The sequence below is a fragment of the Palaemon carinicauda genome, chromosome 42 (genome assembly GCF_036898095.1).
Source record: "Palaemon carinicauda isolate YSFRI2023 chromosome 42, ASM3689809v2, whole genome shotgun sequence".
NCBI lineage: Eukaryota > Metazoa > Arthropoda > Malacostraca > Decapoda > Palaemonidae > Palaemon > Palaemon carinicauda.
In genome coordinates, this window is record NC_090766.1 from 15180919 (window position 1) to 15199706 (window position 18788).

Here is an 18788-nt window from a genome sequence, read left to right on the forward strand (position 1 = left end):
TTCTGCTTGAAGCTTGATATATTACCTAGTTGGTCCTTGGCTTCAATGTCTACATCGGATTTCAAAATGTCTTGAACTTGTTCCAAGGTTCCATTAGTGGTGGCTTGATGCAATGGAGTGATACCTGCAAATGGTAAATATTGAAGTATTCAACCTAATTTTTAGATTTATTAGGTAGTATGGTTAGTAGCAGGACTTATGTTATAAATTGGCCTTGAAGATTATAGATAACATAACCTGAAAGAGAAGTTATTCAAGTTTTCTGTTTATCATTCATTAGAATTTAGTTAAGAAAAGCCAGACGCCGTTGGTATACTTGATGCTATCTTTTCAATGCATAATTATCTGTGGAGCAAACAATCATTCTCTCATCTTTATGTAATACTTTCCAAAGAGGCAATTAAAGTTCTTTATTTAGATGAACCTTAATGTAACGAAAGAAATCAATAGAAAGGAAGAGAATTTATACTCAAAAGGGTAATTTCTGAACCCAGCAGAAAATAACAATGAACTTTGTGAGTTATAGAAAGATTTGGAGACCAGGTAAAACATTGTTTGATGATGTGAAGGTAGGGGTTTTGTCTTAGTGCAAGTGAAAAATTTTTCACTCGAGTCAATTATGTATTGGGCAGATGTAAGAAAAATAAAGAGGCACTTTTGACAATTATGATTATATGAAATTACCAAGATAGATTTGAAGAAACTTCGAGCCTCAATCTTCTTTTTATAGGTAGTTTGATTACATCATTATCAAGATGAAAATGTTGACCTGAAGTAGTATGTAATTGATTATGAAATCCCTTTGATGTCCTTGATCAGTTGTTTAAATAGAGTCAGGGACAATTGAAAGAAAGTAGTCTAGCTCTGATAAAAAGAAATTGAAAATAGAGAACCCAAAGATATACCACAAGGAGTGGGGATGGAAGTTCATGGGGTTACTAAAGAAGCTGTACTAGGTAAGTTTTACGGTGGACATACACGTCGTCCACGAAGAAATTGACAGATAAAGGAAATGGCGTTACCATTGTACCCTTTCATTTTTATCTTTATTTTGCTAATGTGATTTGCATTTTGAGCGAACTACTTCTTATAGAGTCTTTAACCACAAAAATGTAAAACATTTGTATTGGTGCATTTGAGTCAACAGTATTTTAGCTACCAAAAGCAACTAACCTAAGCAGTAGCATGGGATGATCCATCATAGATATGGTAATTTAGTATCTTAAGCACGAACGTGAAGATATACTATATAGTTGTGGCCACGGAATATGTACCGCTATCTTTTAAATACTATTATTGTACTTTCTGATAAAAAAGGAAGAATGGCTGTACCTGAAAATTTTGAATTACTCCAAAAAAAGCACTTGTACCACAGTGTTTCACTATTCTCTTTTTTCGCAATTTTCATTACATGTTTTTAATTTCTTGGTTTTACTTATAGCTACCAAGTCCATTTTCTTGGTTATGGACATGATTTTTTCATGTACCATGCAACTTCAATAATCTATGTATTTTGTTTGACTAAACCTCTGATTTCAGCCTACAAAAACTCATCATCGACAGTCACACCCGCAAATTTTATGTGTGACATACTCCTTCCACGAGTCTGTCTTAAATCTTAGTCAATTTTTAAGCCAAGTTCTTTTTTTTATACGTTTAATGCCGTATTGCTACTCGTCTTTGTACAATTTGAGCCTCTTTTTACAATAATTTTCAAAACCATCAATTACAGATCAAATATGTTCCCAACTTATTTTCTCACTTCTACATCTTTCAACAATCTTTTTTCCGCTCTGTATTACCACAATGCGCGCACTATTACATTAGGTTGGTCTCAAGATAAATAGAAGGAAGACAGAGATGTTGAGAAGGGAATGTGCAATGGAAGATGAAATATCTTTGTAAGGAGAAAGGATCAATGAGGTGGAATCATTTAGATATTCAGGAACCATGACCTCTAATACAGTATCTTTAGAATTTAAGTTTAACGAAGGATTTAAAAAAAAACTAAAATTAGATAATGGCTAGGTTAAGTAAAATTTGGAAATCAAGTCGCTTGAAATTACATATAAAAATCAGGCTGTATATCAGTTTAGTGAGATCGTTGTTTCTTTAGGGACATGAGTCGTGGTGTGGCAATGACACAATAAGCAACATATTTTGTAGATTTGAGAACAAAGGCCTCAGAAGAATATCTGGAGTTAAATGGCAGGACAGGATTAGAAATGAAACTATAAGAGAGATTACCCGAGTGCCGTACGAGGATGAGATCATGGTGAGTGGTAGATGGAGATGGTTTGGGCATGCTCTTCGCACTCTCCAAGACAGATTAGTTCACCAAACTTTTAACTGGGCTCCACAATGCGCTAGAAGAGTTGGAAGACCCAGGCCTACATGGCTGAGGACTATGAAGCGTAAAGTAGATGATTAATGCAGAAGTATGGATTTTAAAGCTCAAGATAGAGACGACTGGCAAAATCTAACCGAGGCCCTTTGCGTCAATAGGCGTAGGAGATGATGATGATTAAAACATTTCCAGAAGGATCTCTCCATTCTAATGCATTTGAGGGACAACTTAGCTTTGCATTCAAATCTCTTAGCATATGTACCTTTCACATTCTCCAGATCCATTCAGACATAGATAAAGGCTCATAGTTTTCACTTGTTAATTTTCCTTCTTCTTGGTAGGGGCTTGTACGCTCACATTATTCCAATCGTAAATGTACAATTTTTTTTTTTAACATTTATTTTGATTCAGTCATCTGTTTACAAAGTGTTGTTAACATCACTAGTGCAATCTTTCCCCTAGATACACTACCTTCATCCATCCCAAACATAAGTTGTTATTCTTCCCATTCATATACATACTGCCATTTATCTTTGTCTCACATAATGCCAAAGCTTCCAATATTCTCTCCTTATGCAAATTAACTGTGACACGTTCATGTACATTGAAAACCAAGATTTATGATTTCACCTTTTTCTTTCTCATTTGCAATGTCAGTACAAGTTCTTGTGATTTAAACCCTCATGACCCTTTCCATTGGATAAATTCCATAGCATGTAAGGTTGAGAGAATTAGTTCTACTATTTACTGGGTATTTCCTTTCCAAGAGGTATAGAATAATTTACTGGGACATTTTGTACCTTCGTGTATGTTACATTTATGTCCTAACAGTTTGCACCTCATAGGTCAACTATTCCCAAGTTACACTATGTACTACAACTATGGCTGTAGTTATCAGTAAATAAACTGATCAGTTGTATATAGTTGGCGTTGGCCACAAAAGTAAGACTTCCACAGCATGTAAAGATTATTTCTTTCATGGAGGTCTTCTAAACCCCTCCTTGTGCCACTTCTTAGCCTTGGATATGGTATAGTAGAGAGCTTTCAAGGAAAAAGTACTTCTTAAGACTGGCTCTTGTAGTAGCAGTCATTCGCAATTAGCTGCAGGTATTCAAGTGCATCCAGCTGAAAGTAATTACCTACATTTGTGGGATTCATGAAGTATTCCATGGTCTAGAAACCTCGCCTATAAGGACTTGCTGAAATTCTCTCTCTCTCTCTCTCTCTCTCTCTCTCTCTCTCTCTCTCTCTCTCTCTCTCTCTATCTCTCTCTCTCTCTCTCTTTATATATATATATATATATATATATATATATATATATATATATATATATATATATATATATATATATACAGCTAGATCGATAGATAGATAGGTATATTCAGATATGAATAGTGATGTAAGAATGCTACCACCATAAGTACTGCGTTTCGTAGAAAGCACATAAAAGAACAGCTGCTTTTTAGAAAAAATATAAGGCCTCTGCCAATAACTGTGGAAACTGCTGCCTTGCAGTTGGACTATTTAGTCAAATAGAGGTTGACGGCAAGGACATGTGGTCATAAAACCCCTGATCCGAATTTTTAAAAATTACCTAATACTATTGGAAATAAGGATACGGCTAGAGCGTCCCATGTAAGTCACGTGCATAAGGAACCCCCTGCTACCATGATAGATGTACGATGGGCACCTCAGGGTTCACAGCTGCAGCCAAAGAAACTAGTGACTAATTGAAAGATCAGAGCAGGGACTTGGAATGGGAAGATGGAAGGAGATAGTGGATGTGATGGAAAGGAGGAAAATAGATACCCTGTGTGTGCAAGAGACAAGATAGGAAGGAAGTGGAACTACAGAGATAGATAATGGGTATAAGTTCTATTACAGTGGGCCACAAGAGGGAAAAATGGAGTTAGGGCTATAATAGGAAATAAAAGGAAGTAAAAAGTGGTAGAAGTAAAGAGAGTAAATGATAGGCTTTTAGAGATTCCTATGATAATAGGGGATGAGGTAGTAAGTATAATTTCAGCATAGCTGGGTTGCCAAGAACAAGAGGAAAAAATCTTCAGGCATGAGTTTGAATTAGCTATTAGAACAGTGAAACAGAAGCTAATCATAGGAGCAGATATGAATGGTAGAGTGGGAAAGAGAAGGGATGGATATGAGGCGGTCCATGGAACCCATGGGTTTGGAATTAGAAATGAAGTTGGGAGTTTGTATTATAGATGGCTCAGAGTTTTGAATTGACTTGTATGAGCACCTGGTTTCAAAAGTTGGATAAGCACCTGAAAACTTATGAAAGTGGAGCAGTGGAAAGCCAAATAAATCACATCCTGGTTAGAGGAGTTGACAAAAACTGTAGAGAAATTTTAAGGAAAGTATGTGTTAAACTACATAGACTGGTAGTGATGGGTCTTGAAAGGAGAGGAAGAAAACTCAAGAAGAGAAATTGGAGGTCAAGAAGAAAAGGGGAGATCTAAAATTAAGGCTTGGGACCTTAATGGAGAAAAGAGTGGGCAATTTAGGAGGATTGCCTTATTCTGGTCCCTCGGTGTGAGGCACCTCGTATATCCACCAGAGAGTTGCTAATGCATCTTCCGGTGTATTTTGCATCTTCCAGTCTTGGATGGTCTGGGATGCATCTTAGGTATTTATCGAGCCTATTCATACACATCTACGCTCACTCCTGATATGTTTCTTAGATGAGCTGGCAGCGCATTAAATAGTCGCTGCATTATCGATGCTGGTGCGTAGTGGATTAATGTTCTGTGCGCCTTCCTTAGTTTTCCTGGTATAGTTTTGGGCACTATTAATCTACCTTGGCTTGCTCTTTCTGATATTTTTAGCTCCATGATGTTTTCAGTAATTCCTTTTATTTGCTTCCATGCTTGTATTATCATGTAGCGTTCTCTTCTCCTTTCTAGACTATAGTTTTAAAAATTGCAGTCTTTCCCAGTAGTCAAGATCCTTAACTACTTCTATTCTAGCAGTATAGGACCTTTGTACACTCTCTATTTGTGTAATATCCTTTTGGTAGTGTGGGTACCATATCACATTGCAGTACTCGAGTGTACTACATACATAAGTTTTGTAAAGCATAATCATGTGTTCAGCTTTTCTTGTTTTAAAGTGTTTGAATATCATTCCCATTTTTGCTTTACATTTAGCCAACAGTGTTGCTACTTGGTCGTTGCATAACATATTCCTGTTTATCATTACACCAAGGTCTTTAATTGCTTCCTTGTTTGTGATTGTCTCGTTATTAGGTCTCCTGTATGCACATACCATTCCTTCTGTTTCCATAGTTTATCAATTCGAATTTACCGGAGTTAAATACCATCCTATTTATCTCCGCCCATTCATATATTTTGTTTAGATCTCTTTGTTGTGAGTTCCTATCTTCATCACAAGTAATTTCTCTACTTATTCTTGTGTCATCGGCGAAACTTCTCACTACAGAGTTTTTAACATCACAGTCTATGTCTGAGATCATAATAACAAACAGCAGTGCAGCTAATACCGTACCCTGTGGCACGCCAGATATTACCTGATCTTCATCTGATTTCTCGTCATTTGCAACCACTATCTGTTTTCTGTTTTGCAGAAATTCTTTTGCCCATTTTCCTATCTTTCCCACAATATTAGGCTTTCTCATTTTTTCTCTATTATATTATGGTCTACCTTGTCAAAGGCTTTTGCAAAATCTAGATAGATCACATCTGTGTTTTTTTCATTTATCATATTTTTGTATATGTTTTCATAGTGTGGTATTAGTTGGGTTTGTGTACTTTTTCCGGGCACAAAACCGTTTTGACCTATATTAAATAAATTATTTTTAACCAAATGATTCATCATTTTCTTTTTTATTACCCTTTTATACACTTTCATAATATGTGATGTTAGACTAACAGGTCTATAATTGCTTGCCTCTAGTCTTGATCCACTTTTGAAAATAGGGTTTATATAAGCTAATTTATGTTTAACATATATCTCGCTCATATCTACACTTTGTCTTAGCAGTATTGCAAGCGGCTTCGTGATAGTGTGTGCAGTTTTTTTTAACAAAATCGCTAGAACTGCATCTGGTCTGGCCGCCGAGCCATTTTTAATTTCGCTTATAGCCTTGACAATATCTGCTTCATTAATATCTATATCCGTTAGATATTCAACATTTTCTTCTCTCATTTCTGTCTCATTCTCATTCGTAATTCTTGGCGTGAACTCACTCTTATATTTTTCTGCTAATATGTTGCATATTTTCTTTTTTTTATTCGTTAACCGTCCTTCAATTCTTAAGGGCCTATTTCTAATCTCCCTTTACTCGTCTTTTTTGAATAGGAGTAAAGTTTTTTTTTTTACATATTTTGAAGTGTCCTTTCTTCTAAGTCCCTTTTTTTCATTTTCTTTCGATTGTATAATCTTTTGTTCTGCATTTTCTATCTTACTTTTTATTTCCATCATTTTCCAAACATTTTTTTCTTTTGCAAGATTTTTATTCCACTTTCTAATTTTCTGAAATAAGATCCTTCTGTCACTTGGTATGCATGTCTGATGTTTATTTTTATTTTTTTTTTTGGTACATATTTTTCAACAATTTTCTCCAGTATTTTGTACAGTATATCCGTATTTACCTGTATATTATCACTTACGAATACATTTTTCCATTCTTTGTTCAATTCTTCATTTATTTCTGACCATTTTATATTCTTACTATAAAAAATATATTTTCCATATCCTTCCCATTGTTTTGTGCTTTGATTATCTCTGCGATCACTTGCTTTGGAATGGAATGTTAATTCTATGACATTGTGGTCTGAAATTCCTGTGTTATACACTATTATTTCTTTAACATAAATCACCTCATTCACAAATACTAAATCTAGGACATTGTCCTTTCTTGTTGGAATGTGGTTTATTTGTTGCATATTATGTTCTAATAGCATATCTTGAAGCATTTCAAATTACCTCTTATCTTGTGCGCTACTATTACTCTCTTTTTAAATGTATATATACAACCACTTACTTCTATCCGTTCTTTCCAATCCACGAAAGGAAAGTTAAAATCTCCGGATAGGAGTATATTCCAGACTTTATGGTTTCTACATATATCATCTATTTTTTTTTCTATTATTATGTCAAACTCCTTAGCATTTTGGGGCCTGTAAACTACAATATTCACTAGTTTTTCATATTCAAATTCTACCGCAATCAATTCACATTCTGTGTTGCTGTATTTTTCACAGACTTTTCCTTGATTTATGTCTCTTCCATATATTGCGGTTCCCCCTTGATTCCTATTTGTTCTGTCTGATTTATATGTTTGGAAACCCTTTATCTGGTCATCACTGCCAGTCTCTTGGGAATACCATGTTTCACTTATATTTAATATATCTATTTTTTCAATTTGGGTTAGTTCTTCTATGAACTCTTATTTTCCTTTTAGAGTTACTCGTGACTAAACCCTGTGCATTCATCACTATTATGGTTTGTGTTTCATCCTCATTATTTAATATGGGTAATAATATGGATTCTCCCATGCTTCCTTCCTGTTCTGATATGATGTTCTTTTCTTCATTTCCAGGAATTCTGACATTAAAAAATCCAACTTATCTATTATATTTGCTCTTTTGCCTTCATATTTATTTTGTGTGTATACCTGCAATTATCCCCATATCTACACCAACCCCTGACATTATAGATGCATTCTTTGCAGTTGGGCTCTAATTGTGCATATTTGGGTTGAAAGGCATCATATCTTGGGGCCTTTTGTGCATAGTGCGGTATGTACTTGGTTTGTTTTTTCGTTTCTTTTTTTGTTTCATTTTTGCTTTCATTTTTCTTTTCTGTTTGCTGAGTTTTCTGACTTTCATTCATGGTTGCAGGATGCATATATCGACAATTTTTTGTTGGATTTGCATCCTTTCCCTTCTTTCAGGTTTTTGCATATTTTTGGATGGAGATCTCGGCATTCGTCTCCATATCCATCTAAATACGCACATTTACCATATATTTCATAATTATGGCATATCTTTGGATGCGTGTAGTAGCATCTTTCGCCAAATCTGCAATTCCCTCTTTTCAGTGAGTTGCAGACTATATCTTTCTTTTCTTTTTTTTTCTTGTTCTTGCTCTTCCCTAAAAGTATGTAGGTCTGGGTAGAGTCTCTTGGGTCTATTATTTGTTTCTATCTGATAATTTAATTCTTCGTAAGTATGTTGTTGGATGGCATCATATGTTGTTTCAATGATTTCCTCTGCATCTTTACACATATCCTGTTCATTTTTCTCTTCTTCTTCTTCTTCTTCTTCTTCTTCTTCTTCTTCTTCTTCTTCTTCAACTATTTGCAGATTCAGTCTCGACTTAATTATATTTTCTATCCAGACTAAGCATGTTGAGCAGAATACCTTTATGTGTTTATTTTTTATTTTTTGTTGCACTTCAGCGCAGGTAGGATGTGTTGGTACATGCCATGCATCACATTTCCTGATAAGCTGTTGTGGATTAACAATGGAATACCACATCTTACATGTATTGCACCATTTTGGCATTCTTTTTCCCAATGCATCAATCAGCATATTCACCATATTGGACTTCTTATTGTTCTTTGATGCAATGTGTTGATTGATGTAAACTTTCTTTATAAGTCTCTTTATCACTTGGATCTTCTTTGGAATTTCTTCTATTATTTTGCTGATGTTTTCTGCAGACTTGCTCCAGTTTGTTGGATCATGTTTCAATATGTCTGAGAATATTTTTCCGTCACACTGGTTGGAGTTACTAGCGACCTCTGTTACCAAATGGTCTAGTTCTTGTTTCGCCAACTCATGGAATTTACTTTTGCTGATTGCAGCAATGTCCCTCCAAGCTTTGCCTGTGTCTTATAGAGCGCCATCTTGATCAGATTTTTAGTAATTCACAAGATAACTATCCTATGCCGACGTTTTATCCCACTTTTCTGACTTCAAACTAATCACCGATTATTCACGAAAACTTGTAGCTATATTGCACTCGATAGCCTTTTGTTATCCGTGTTAAATCAACTTATTTCTCGGGTCACACAAGTGTACTCACTTACCGGCATACAGAAACACTGAGAGAGAGAAAGACGACTGGAAAGGTTGAAGTTGGTGATTGGACTGGGTAAGAGTGGAATATATCTGGGTATATATGAAAAAAATATGTTTAAGGGAAACAGGAACTAGTGGAAAAGACTAGAGGATATGGTGTTTCAAAAGGAGAAAAGTGATGGTGGGATAGAGAGGTGCAAGAGTCAGTTAAAAGGAAATCAAAGGCATTTAAGGACTGGAAAGTAAGGCATGCACAGGGTGCAGATGAACTGTACAGTCAAGAGGAAACAGATTTGAGGAGGAATGTAGGTATAACTATTAGAAAGGCTAGGAAGAAGGGAAGGAGAAAAGAATATCTAAAGATTTCAAACTTGAGGAAAAGGCGAAGACAGATAGAGATGGATATATTGCACAGGGATGAAGACATTAATTGGAGATGAAGAGAAGCACAAAGGGTGGAGGGGCCAGTGATGGAGCAAAGAAAAACAATCCCCTTTTGTTCAATGATGTGGGATATCCTCAAAAATCAAGGGAAGTGACATGATAGATAGATAGACTTATCTCAAGATGTTTTATATTTTTATACATTACTTCACATGTATAGTTTGTTTGTTTATTTCCTTATTTCCTTTCCTCACTGGGTTATTTTCCTTGTTTCAGCCCTTGAGCTTCTAGTATACTGCTTTTCCAACTAGGATTGTTGTAGATTAGATGATAATAATAATCATGATAATTATGATAATAATGATAATAATAATAATTATTATTATTATTATTATTATTATTATTATGGTTATGCTTATAGGCTACTTATAATAATAATAATAATAATAATAATAATAATAATAATAATAATAATAATAATAATAATAATAATTTACCTCTACTAAGACTTGATCTCTAATACAGGGTCTTTAGTATTGGAGTTTAATGAAAGATTGAAAAAAGAAAATCAGACAATGTCTAGGTTAAATAAAATTTGGAAAACAAGTCGCTATATATCAGTTTAGTGAGATCAGTGTTACTGTTTGGACATGAGACGTGGTATGACAATGAAACAATATCCAACAGATTTTGTAGATTTGAGAACAAAGCCCTCAGATGAATATTGGGAGTTAAATAGCAGGACGGGATTAGAAATGAAACTATAAGAGAGATTACTCGAGTGACATATGTGGATGAGATCATGATGAGGGGAAGATGGAGATGGTTTGGGCATCCTCCTCGCACTCCCCAGGAGAGATTAGTTTACCAGACTCAACTGGACTCCTGAAGGCACTAGAAGAGTTGGAAGACCCAGACCTACATAGCTGAGGATTAAGAAGCGTGAAGTAGGAAATGACGAATGTAGAAATATTGATTTAAAAGCTCAAGATAAGAGACGACTGGCGAAATCTAACTGAGGCCCTTTGCGTCGATAGTCGTGGGAGGAGATGATGATGATGATGATTATGATGACTAAGACTTAACATACGCAGAAAGACTCACCTCTTTTGAGAGTTGGGTAAGCGAGCACGGGATGCAGCGCGAAGAGTTTTAGGAAAATAAGGAACACCATCTTGCCCTACAGGTGACTGGGAAGAAGGGGTGGGGGGTGGGGGGGGGGTCGTTTCTTGACTTTGCTGCAAGGTGAGATTCCTCTGGACAGGCGAAGAGGTCAGCTACTCTGCTGGAACATCCTGCCTCTTTTAGATCTGGAATTTTACGAAGGAAAAACAATAATAGGAGAATTCTGATCCGCTTGTAGGGTTCGTCATTTAAATTGTTTTTTAAAGATTGAAAATGGTTTGTAAAAAGGCTCAGTTAATTAAAGTAAACGAAGGTGAGTGTGGCAATTGCAGTACACAGAATTAATGACGGATACAATTAAACTATAAATGCATTAGATATCCTGAAAATTTATTTTTTAGATAATGTACGTTATCAACACTTGCACTCCCATGCACAAATACCGCTACTATTTGAGTGGCCTAAAATATACCTTTTAAGTTTCTGCTGACAAACGTATGTTCCTTGCTTTATAGATAGATAGTTGTGTTTCATGGCTGTAATTATTTGGGCTTATCTATCCAGTCTACTTCTAGGAGCCCGAATACAATTCGAATACGTTTTCGAGTCCTCTCTGGATGGGTAATTGAAACTCATCCGTTTTTCTCTTTCCAATTTCTCAAAATCTTAATTCTATGGGAAAAGGTACTTTTGAAAATCAATAAATTTTCCCACAGAACAGTTTAAAATTCTCTTTAAAGAGTTCATGGTTCCCTTTCTTTTTATTTTTAATCTGGTTATGAATTTGCCATTAGGAATTCCTAGTGGGGAGCGTTTTTATATATTGCTTTAAGCATTAGGAAAAGGAAGTTGACGAGGTGAACATACAGGTAAAAATATTATTATTATTATTATTATTATTATTATTATTAATTGCTAAGCTACAACCCTAGTTGGAAAAGCAGAAGGCCATAAGCCCAGGGGCTCCAACAGGGAAAATAGCCCAGTGAGGAAAGCAAACAAGGAAAAATAAAGTATTTTAAGAACAGTAACATTAGAATAAAAATCTATTATATAAGCTAAAAAAAAACTTAACAAAACAAGAGGAAGAGAAATAAGATAGAATAGTGTGCCCGAGTGTACCCTCAAGCAAGAGAACTCTAACCCAAGACAGTGGAAGACCATGGTACAGAGGCTATGGCACTATCCAAGACTGGAGAAAAATGGTTTTATTTTGTAGTGTCCTTGTAGCGGGATGTCAACAAAAACAAACCCCCACACCTTTGATCACTCTTTCAAAATATCCCACAACACAAACTTTCCCCTTACTTTACTTTAAACTGGACTATTGCACGAAGGGAAAAACAAACAAAACATAACCTTAAAACTATATTCACCGCAACCAAAACAAAAATCATACATTAAACAAAATTAACACAAAAAACAGACAAAATAACACTTTTCACGAATCATAAACAATATTAAATATAAACCGTAACACCATTCAAATAAAAAACCTTAACAACTTAAAATTAACACACCCAAAACCAATATTTGTTTATGTGTGGACCACTTTGTCCACACAAGGGCCAACAGTCATTAAAAGCCCAAAACCACAACTCTGCAGCAACCTTATCACTGTTAAATATTAGTACGTATATGTTTTAGTTGGTTTGGGTTGTGCGCGTTATCCTCATCAGCATCATCATCATCGTCAATCGAAATACAAAAGCACAATCAAATCCGGTTCTTGAACACAATCCAGGTCATCTACAGTCGGTCAATCCACAAGAGCAGTCTAAGTATAATCGATTACAGGCCAGGTCAGCAACTAAAGATCGTCATTCAAATCAATTAAATCTCTCCAAAGGAGGAATCGCGGCCTGCCAAAATAAAAAAAACACTTATGAACACTCCTAACTAACTTAACTATCGCACCATAATCAAAGATAAACAATAAACTTTCTATCACTCATGAACGCGCCTAACAAAAATAAATAAAAACAGTACTTACTCAGAATATAAAAAAAAAAGCTTCACAGCCGGCTTTCGAAGAGCAAAAAAATACAGAACCGACTCCTTCTATCGTTCGATATCCAATGCTAAAAAGGTAAACAAACAACCTCAATTATACCAACAATCTTTCCAACTTCAAACAATCATTCGCTAATTACCCTTTCCTCAGCGCGCACCGCGGACACACAAAACACGCACACACAAACGCACATACACACATACTCTCTCGCGCACGCGCGATCTAATAAAACTAAAGCAAATTAAATTCTCTCTCTCTCTCTCTGACAAAACTAAAGCAAATTAAATTCTCTCTCTCTCTGACAAAACTAAAGCAAATAAAATGTCTCGATTTAACAATACTAAAACAACTCTCTCTCTCTCTCTCTCTCTCTCTCTCTCTCTCTCTCTCTCTCTCTCTCTCTCTCTCTCTCTCTGTGACAACCTAAAGCCAATACTGTAAACAATTTCTCTCTCTCTCTCTCTCTCTCTCTCTCTCTCTCTCTCTCTCTCTCTCTCTCTCTCTCCCTGACAAAACTTAAATAAACACTCTCTCTCTCTCTCTCTCTCTCTCTCTCTCTCTCTCTCTCTCTCTCTCTCTCTCTCTCTCTCTCTCTCTCTCCTGATTTGGCAAAAAAAAAAATTAAATTAAAATTAATCCTCCACATCCTTCTAGAAGAGCTGCTTACCATAGCTGAAGAGTCGCTTCTACCCTTACTAAGAGGAAAGTGGCCACTGAACAATTACAGTGGAGTAATCCCTTGGGTGAAGAAGAATTGTTTGGTAATTTCAGTGTTGTCAGGTGTATGAGGACAGAGGAGAATATGTAAAGAATATCCCAGACTATTTGGTGTTTGTGTAGGCAAAGGGAAAATGAACCGTAACCAGAGAGAATAATCCAATGTAGTACTGTCTGGCCAAACAAAGGACCTGTTGATGGCGACAAAGTCTACGTTCATATATATATATATATATATATATATATATATATATATATATATATATATATATATATATATATATATATATACATAATAAGAGACAGAAAAAAGAGGAACATGGTTATGAGACAGACTAAAGTAGAGGATCTTCTAACAACATGTAAGAAAAAGAAATGGACATGGACAGGACATATATTGAGATTGACAGATAATATATGGACATTAAAAATAATAGAATGGGTCCCTAGAAACTGCTAAAGAAGCAGGGGGAGGAAGAAAAGTCGATGGATTGACGAACTAAGAAAGTATATATACATATATAGATATGTATATATATGTATACATATATGTATATATATCTATCCTTATATTATATATATATATATAATATATATATATATCTAATATATATATATGTGTATATATATATAGAAATATACCATATATATATATATATATATATATATATATATATATCTAATTATATATATATGTGTATATATATATAGAAATATACCATATATATATATATATATATATATATATATATATATATATATATATATATATATATACCGTCTATATATATATATATATATATATATATATATATATATGTATATATATATATATATATATATATATATATATATATATATATATATATGTGTGTGTGTGTGTGTGTGTGTGTATTTATAGTGATGTTTGTATATTTTCTATTTGTAGCCCGGGAAAATGTGATTGTGGTAGCCTAGTTACCAAGCGTGAAAATTAATACAATTTTAAAAGCAGCTGCTTTCTATGTTAATTAGGTGTATAAAATGATGATTGGAAAAGTATTGAATTAAAAGCTCAGGATAGAGACGACTGGCGAAATCTAACCGAGGCCCTTTGTGTCAATATCCGTAGGAGGAGATAATGTTGATGTGTGTGTGTACTGTATGTACGTACATTATAATGTACACATTGTATATATTAAAAGATACACAGTATATATGTATGTACATATGTGGTGAAATTTTTTTAGTTAGAATTTCTCTCTCTCTCTCTCTCTCTCTCTCTCTCTCTCTCTCTCTCTCTCTCTCTAGGAAATCTAACTTGACATGAGAAAGAAAATAAACTTTTTTTTTGTACCTATCTAATCTCGACTAGAAACGTATTCCGCCAGAGACATCAAGTCTTGTATTTAGAAGGAAAATGAAGCGTTTCATATCGTCTGTCACTTTGCTAATCATGGACAATTTTCGGCCCGAAAATCGGCCGAAATTTTCGAAAAAAAATTTCGGAAAAATTTTCGGCCCGAAAATCGGCCGAAATTTTCGAGAAAATTTTCAAAAAAATTTTCGATCCGAACATTTTTCCGAAAATATTTTCGAAAATTTCGGCCGATTTTCGGGCCGAAATATTAACTTGGGCTCTTAATCTGTAGTGAACAAGACTGCACCACCTGACACTCTTACCTGAAGACTGAAGACTAAGTGGGACTACCTCTGCTACCTGGAACGTTTGAATCGAGACTGGTCTTCGGAAGTTCGTTCTATGACCATACTCCCCTGTGCTCTGCACCCACAGTCAAACCAGTTAGGAAAGGACATTGACGCGGGTTCATGTACTTCCTCAAAACGTATTGCAGCATCTGATTTTATTTGTTCTCTCTCCCTATGGTTTTTCTTACTTTGAATTATTATTATTATTATTATTATTATTATTATTATTATTATTAAATGCTAAGCTACAACCTTAGTTGGAAAAGCAGGATGGTATAAGCCCAGGGGCCCCAACAGGGAAAAATACCCCAGTGAGGAAAGGAAATAAAGAAAAAGAAAATATTTTAAGTATAGTAACAACATTAAACTACAACCTTAGTTGGAAAAACAGGATGCTATAAGCCCAGGGGCCCTAACAGGGAAAAATACCCCAGTGAAGAAAGGAAATAAAGAAAAGTAAAATATTTTAAGTATAGTAACAACATTACAATAAATATTTCCTATATAAACTATAAAAACTTTAACAAAACAAGAGGAAGAAAGACTAGATAGAAGTGTGCCCGAGTGTACCCTCAAGCAAAAGAACTCTAACCCAAGACAGTGGAAGACCATGGTACAGAGGCTATGGCACTACAAAAGACTAAAGAACAATTGTTTGATTTTGGAGTGTCCTTCTCCTAGAAGAGCTGCTTACCATAGCTAAAGAGTCTCTTCTGCCTTTAATAAGAGGAAAGTAGCCACTGAACGATTACAGTGCAATAGTTAACCCCTTGAGAGAAGTGGTAAAGTGAAGGAAGTGTGATAATTACGTCAACTTTAAATAACTTATTCAATGAGTAATTCTCTAAAAGCATAATTTTATAGAAGAAAGCTCTTTTCAGAATTCGTACCCAAACGTTCAGATGAAATTTTCAACAACTCTGCTTCCTCTTTAGAAAGAACCAAAAAGAAAAAAAAATGGCCCATAAAATAAAGCAATTGTAAACGAGTTTTTGGTGACTTCATGTGCAACGTATCATAGTTCTAGTGACGTCACTGGACAGGATACAAGGAGGAAGGTTTTATTTTATATCCATTACCTTCTGTTGTTGTTATTATTATTATTATGATGATGATGATGATGATGATTATTATTATTAATATTATGAATATTATTATGATGATGATAATGATGATGATGATTATTATTATTATTATTATTATTATTATTATTTAAGATTAGCCCTAGTTGGGAAAGCAGGATGCTAATAAGCCCAATGCCTCCAATGGGGAAAAATAACCTGCGAGAAAAACAAGTAAGAAAATTGATAAACTATATATGAGAATTATTGAATAAAGAATATGTAATATTTAAAGATCAGTAACAAAGTTAAAATAGATTTTTCTATGAATTATAAAAAGATACTTATGTCAGCCTGTTCAACATTAAACATACACGGCAAGTTTGAACTTCTGAAGTTGCAACGGTTCAACCTCTTGGATATGCTAGATAACGTTGAAGAATAACTTCTGATTTATGTGCTATTTCTCTTTAGTCTATTTTAGAAATTAGAAATATAAATAGAATCTCCTGTTCTTATTTACATTATGATTTAAATGTTAATTTCCATTCGGTATAATGAAAACGTACGATAGACATGTAGCGCAAGCATAACAGCTCGCAGTGGTGATTTCAAATCATGCGCAGCTGTTAGCCTTTTGTGTTCCTTTGCGCAGGGGGTCTTCATTTATTAATCCTGCCATGGTCGGAACCTTAGTCCTTAATATAAACTTTCTAAAGGTTTTTAAAGTTCCTGCTAACACATTGGTTTTAACATTTCAATCATAGGAGCCCACACACAAAGCAGGAAGAATACGTTTTACCAGGTAGCTGTGATAGCCTTTTGTGTTCCTTAGCGCATCAGGTCTTCATTTATTAATCCTGCCTTGGCCAGAACCTTTAGTCCTTAATAAAAACTTTCCAAAGCTTTTCAAAGTTCCTCCTAACACATTTGTGTAACATTTCTCTCATAGGAGCCCACACACAAAGCATTAAGAATACGTTTTACCAGGTAGACAGCAGAATTCCGTAATGGTCGTTGCCCTAGTGCGAGCCATGTTACTCTGTTGCCTGTTGCCCTGTTCGTTTCAAGGTCTATGTCTATTGACCTTGGTTCGTTTAAGATTGCCCCTCGTTACGTGGAGCACTGGCTCTTGCGTTGGCAGCCCGTCAAACTCACCAGTGATGCAGTGCATTCTTACTGCCGCCGTGAGGGCGCTATTTTGGTATAATTTGCCAGATTGGATATCCAGGGAATGAAAAATATTACTCCAATAGCTATATTGGTAGCTTTTTGTCCTGCCAATTTCAAAGCAGTTTTATCATCATCATCGTCACCTCCAACCCCTATTGAAGCAAAGGGCCTCGGTCAGATTTCGTCACTCGTCTCCATCTTGAACTTTTAAATCAGTATTTCTCCATTCTTCATCTCCCAGTTCACGTCTCATAGTCCGCAGCCATGTACGCCTGGGTCTTCCAACTCTTCTAGTGCCTTGTGGAGCCCAGTTAAAAGTTTGGTGAACTAATCTCTCCTGGGGAGCGTGAAGAGCATGCCCATACCATCTCCATCTACCCCTCACCATGATCTCATCCACATATGGCACTCGAGTAATCTCTTTTATAGTTTCATTTCTAATCCTGTCCTGCCATTTAACTGCCAATATTCTTCTGAGGACTTTGTTCTTAAATCTATAAAATCGGTTGGATATTGAGAGGTATTTATAAATAATGAAGGATATCCTTGTAAGCATAAAGTAGAAGTACAAGGTAATTCTCCGAAGCAAAAGGTAGAAGTATAAGCAAATCTTTCTTTCCGTATTCATAATGATTACCTTTTACTTGCGAGGATATCCTCCAAGCAGAAGTAAGCGCACACACGCACACACAAATCCAACCATTCCCACCCTATCCCCATTTCCTTACTGCAACTATATTAACTCATGGGTTTTATATCTAAATATTTAGTCGTCATGATAATTGACAGCTGGGGTGCACTAGTCTCTGTATAGAGCCTGGAGTACCGAAGATTTGCCTCGTGAAGATGAAATAGAGGGGTTGCTGTGGTTTATGTGGTAACGTCCCTGACTGGTGGTCTCCAGACTGTGGTTCGAGTACCGCTCAAACTCGTTTTTTCCTTTGGTCGCTACAACCTCACCATCCTTGTGAGCTAAGGAGGCAGGGTTTGGGGGAGCCTATAGGTCTATCTGCTGAGTCATCAGCAGCCATTGCCGGGACCTCCTTGGTCCTAGGGTGGGTGGAGATTGGGCTTGGGCGCTGATCACACACACACACATATATATATATATATATATATATATATATATATATATATATATATAGAATGGCCAATCTCTAGGGCACTGTCGTGCTTGATAGAGCAATGTCACTGTACCTGGCCTCTGTCATTCA

General features: G+C 35.4%; 2 protein-coding genes across 3 annotated transcripts in view; one reads left to right on the top strand and one right to left on the bottom strand.

Annotated features, from left to right (window-relative positions):
• LOC137632833 (26S proteasome non-ATPase regulatory subunit 10-like) overlaps window positions 1–15409 on the bottom strand; it is a 45456-nt gene extending 30047 nt beyond the window's left edge. Inside the window, exons 1-2 of the mRNA XM_068364932.1 lie at window positions 15314–15409; window positions 10900–11105 (exon numbers count right to left, since the gene is read on the bottom strand). Coding sequence (XP_068221033.1) covers window positions 10900–10969 — 70 coding nt within the window. The 5' untranslated portion in view covers window positions 10970–11105; window positions 15314–15409. The remainder of the gene's footprint in view (window positions 1–10899; window positions 11106–15313) is intronic.
• Window positions 1–18788, top strand: part of LOC137633195 (facilitated trehalose transporter Tret1-like) — a 138167-nt gene that overhangs the window by 108710 nt on the left and 10669 nt on the right. The window lies entirely within an intron of this gene.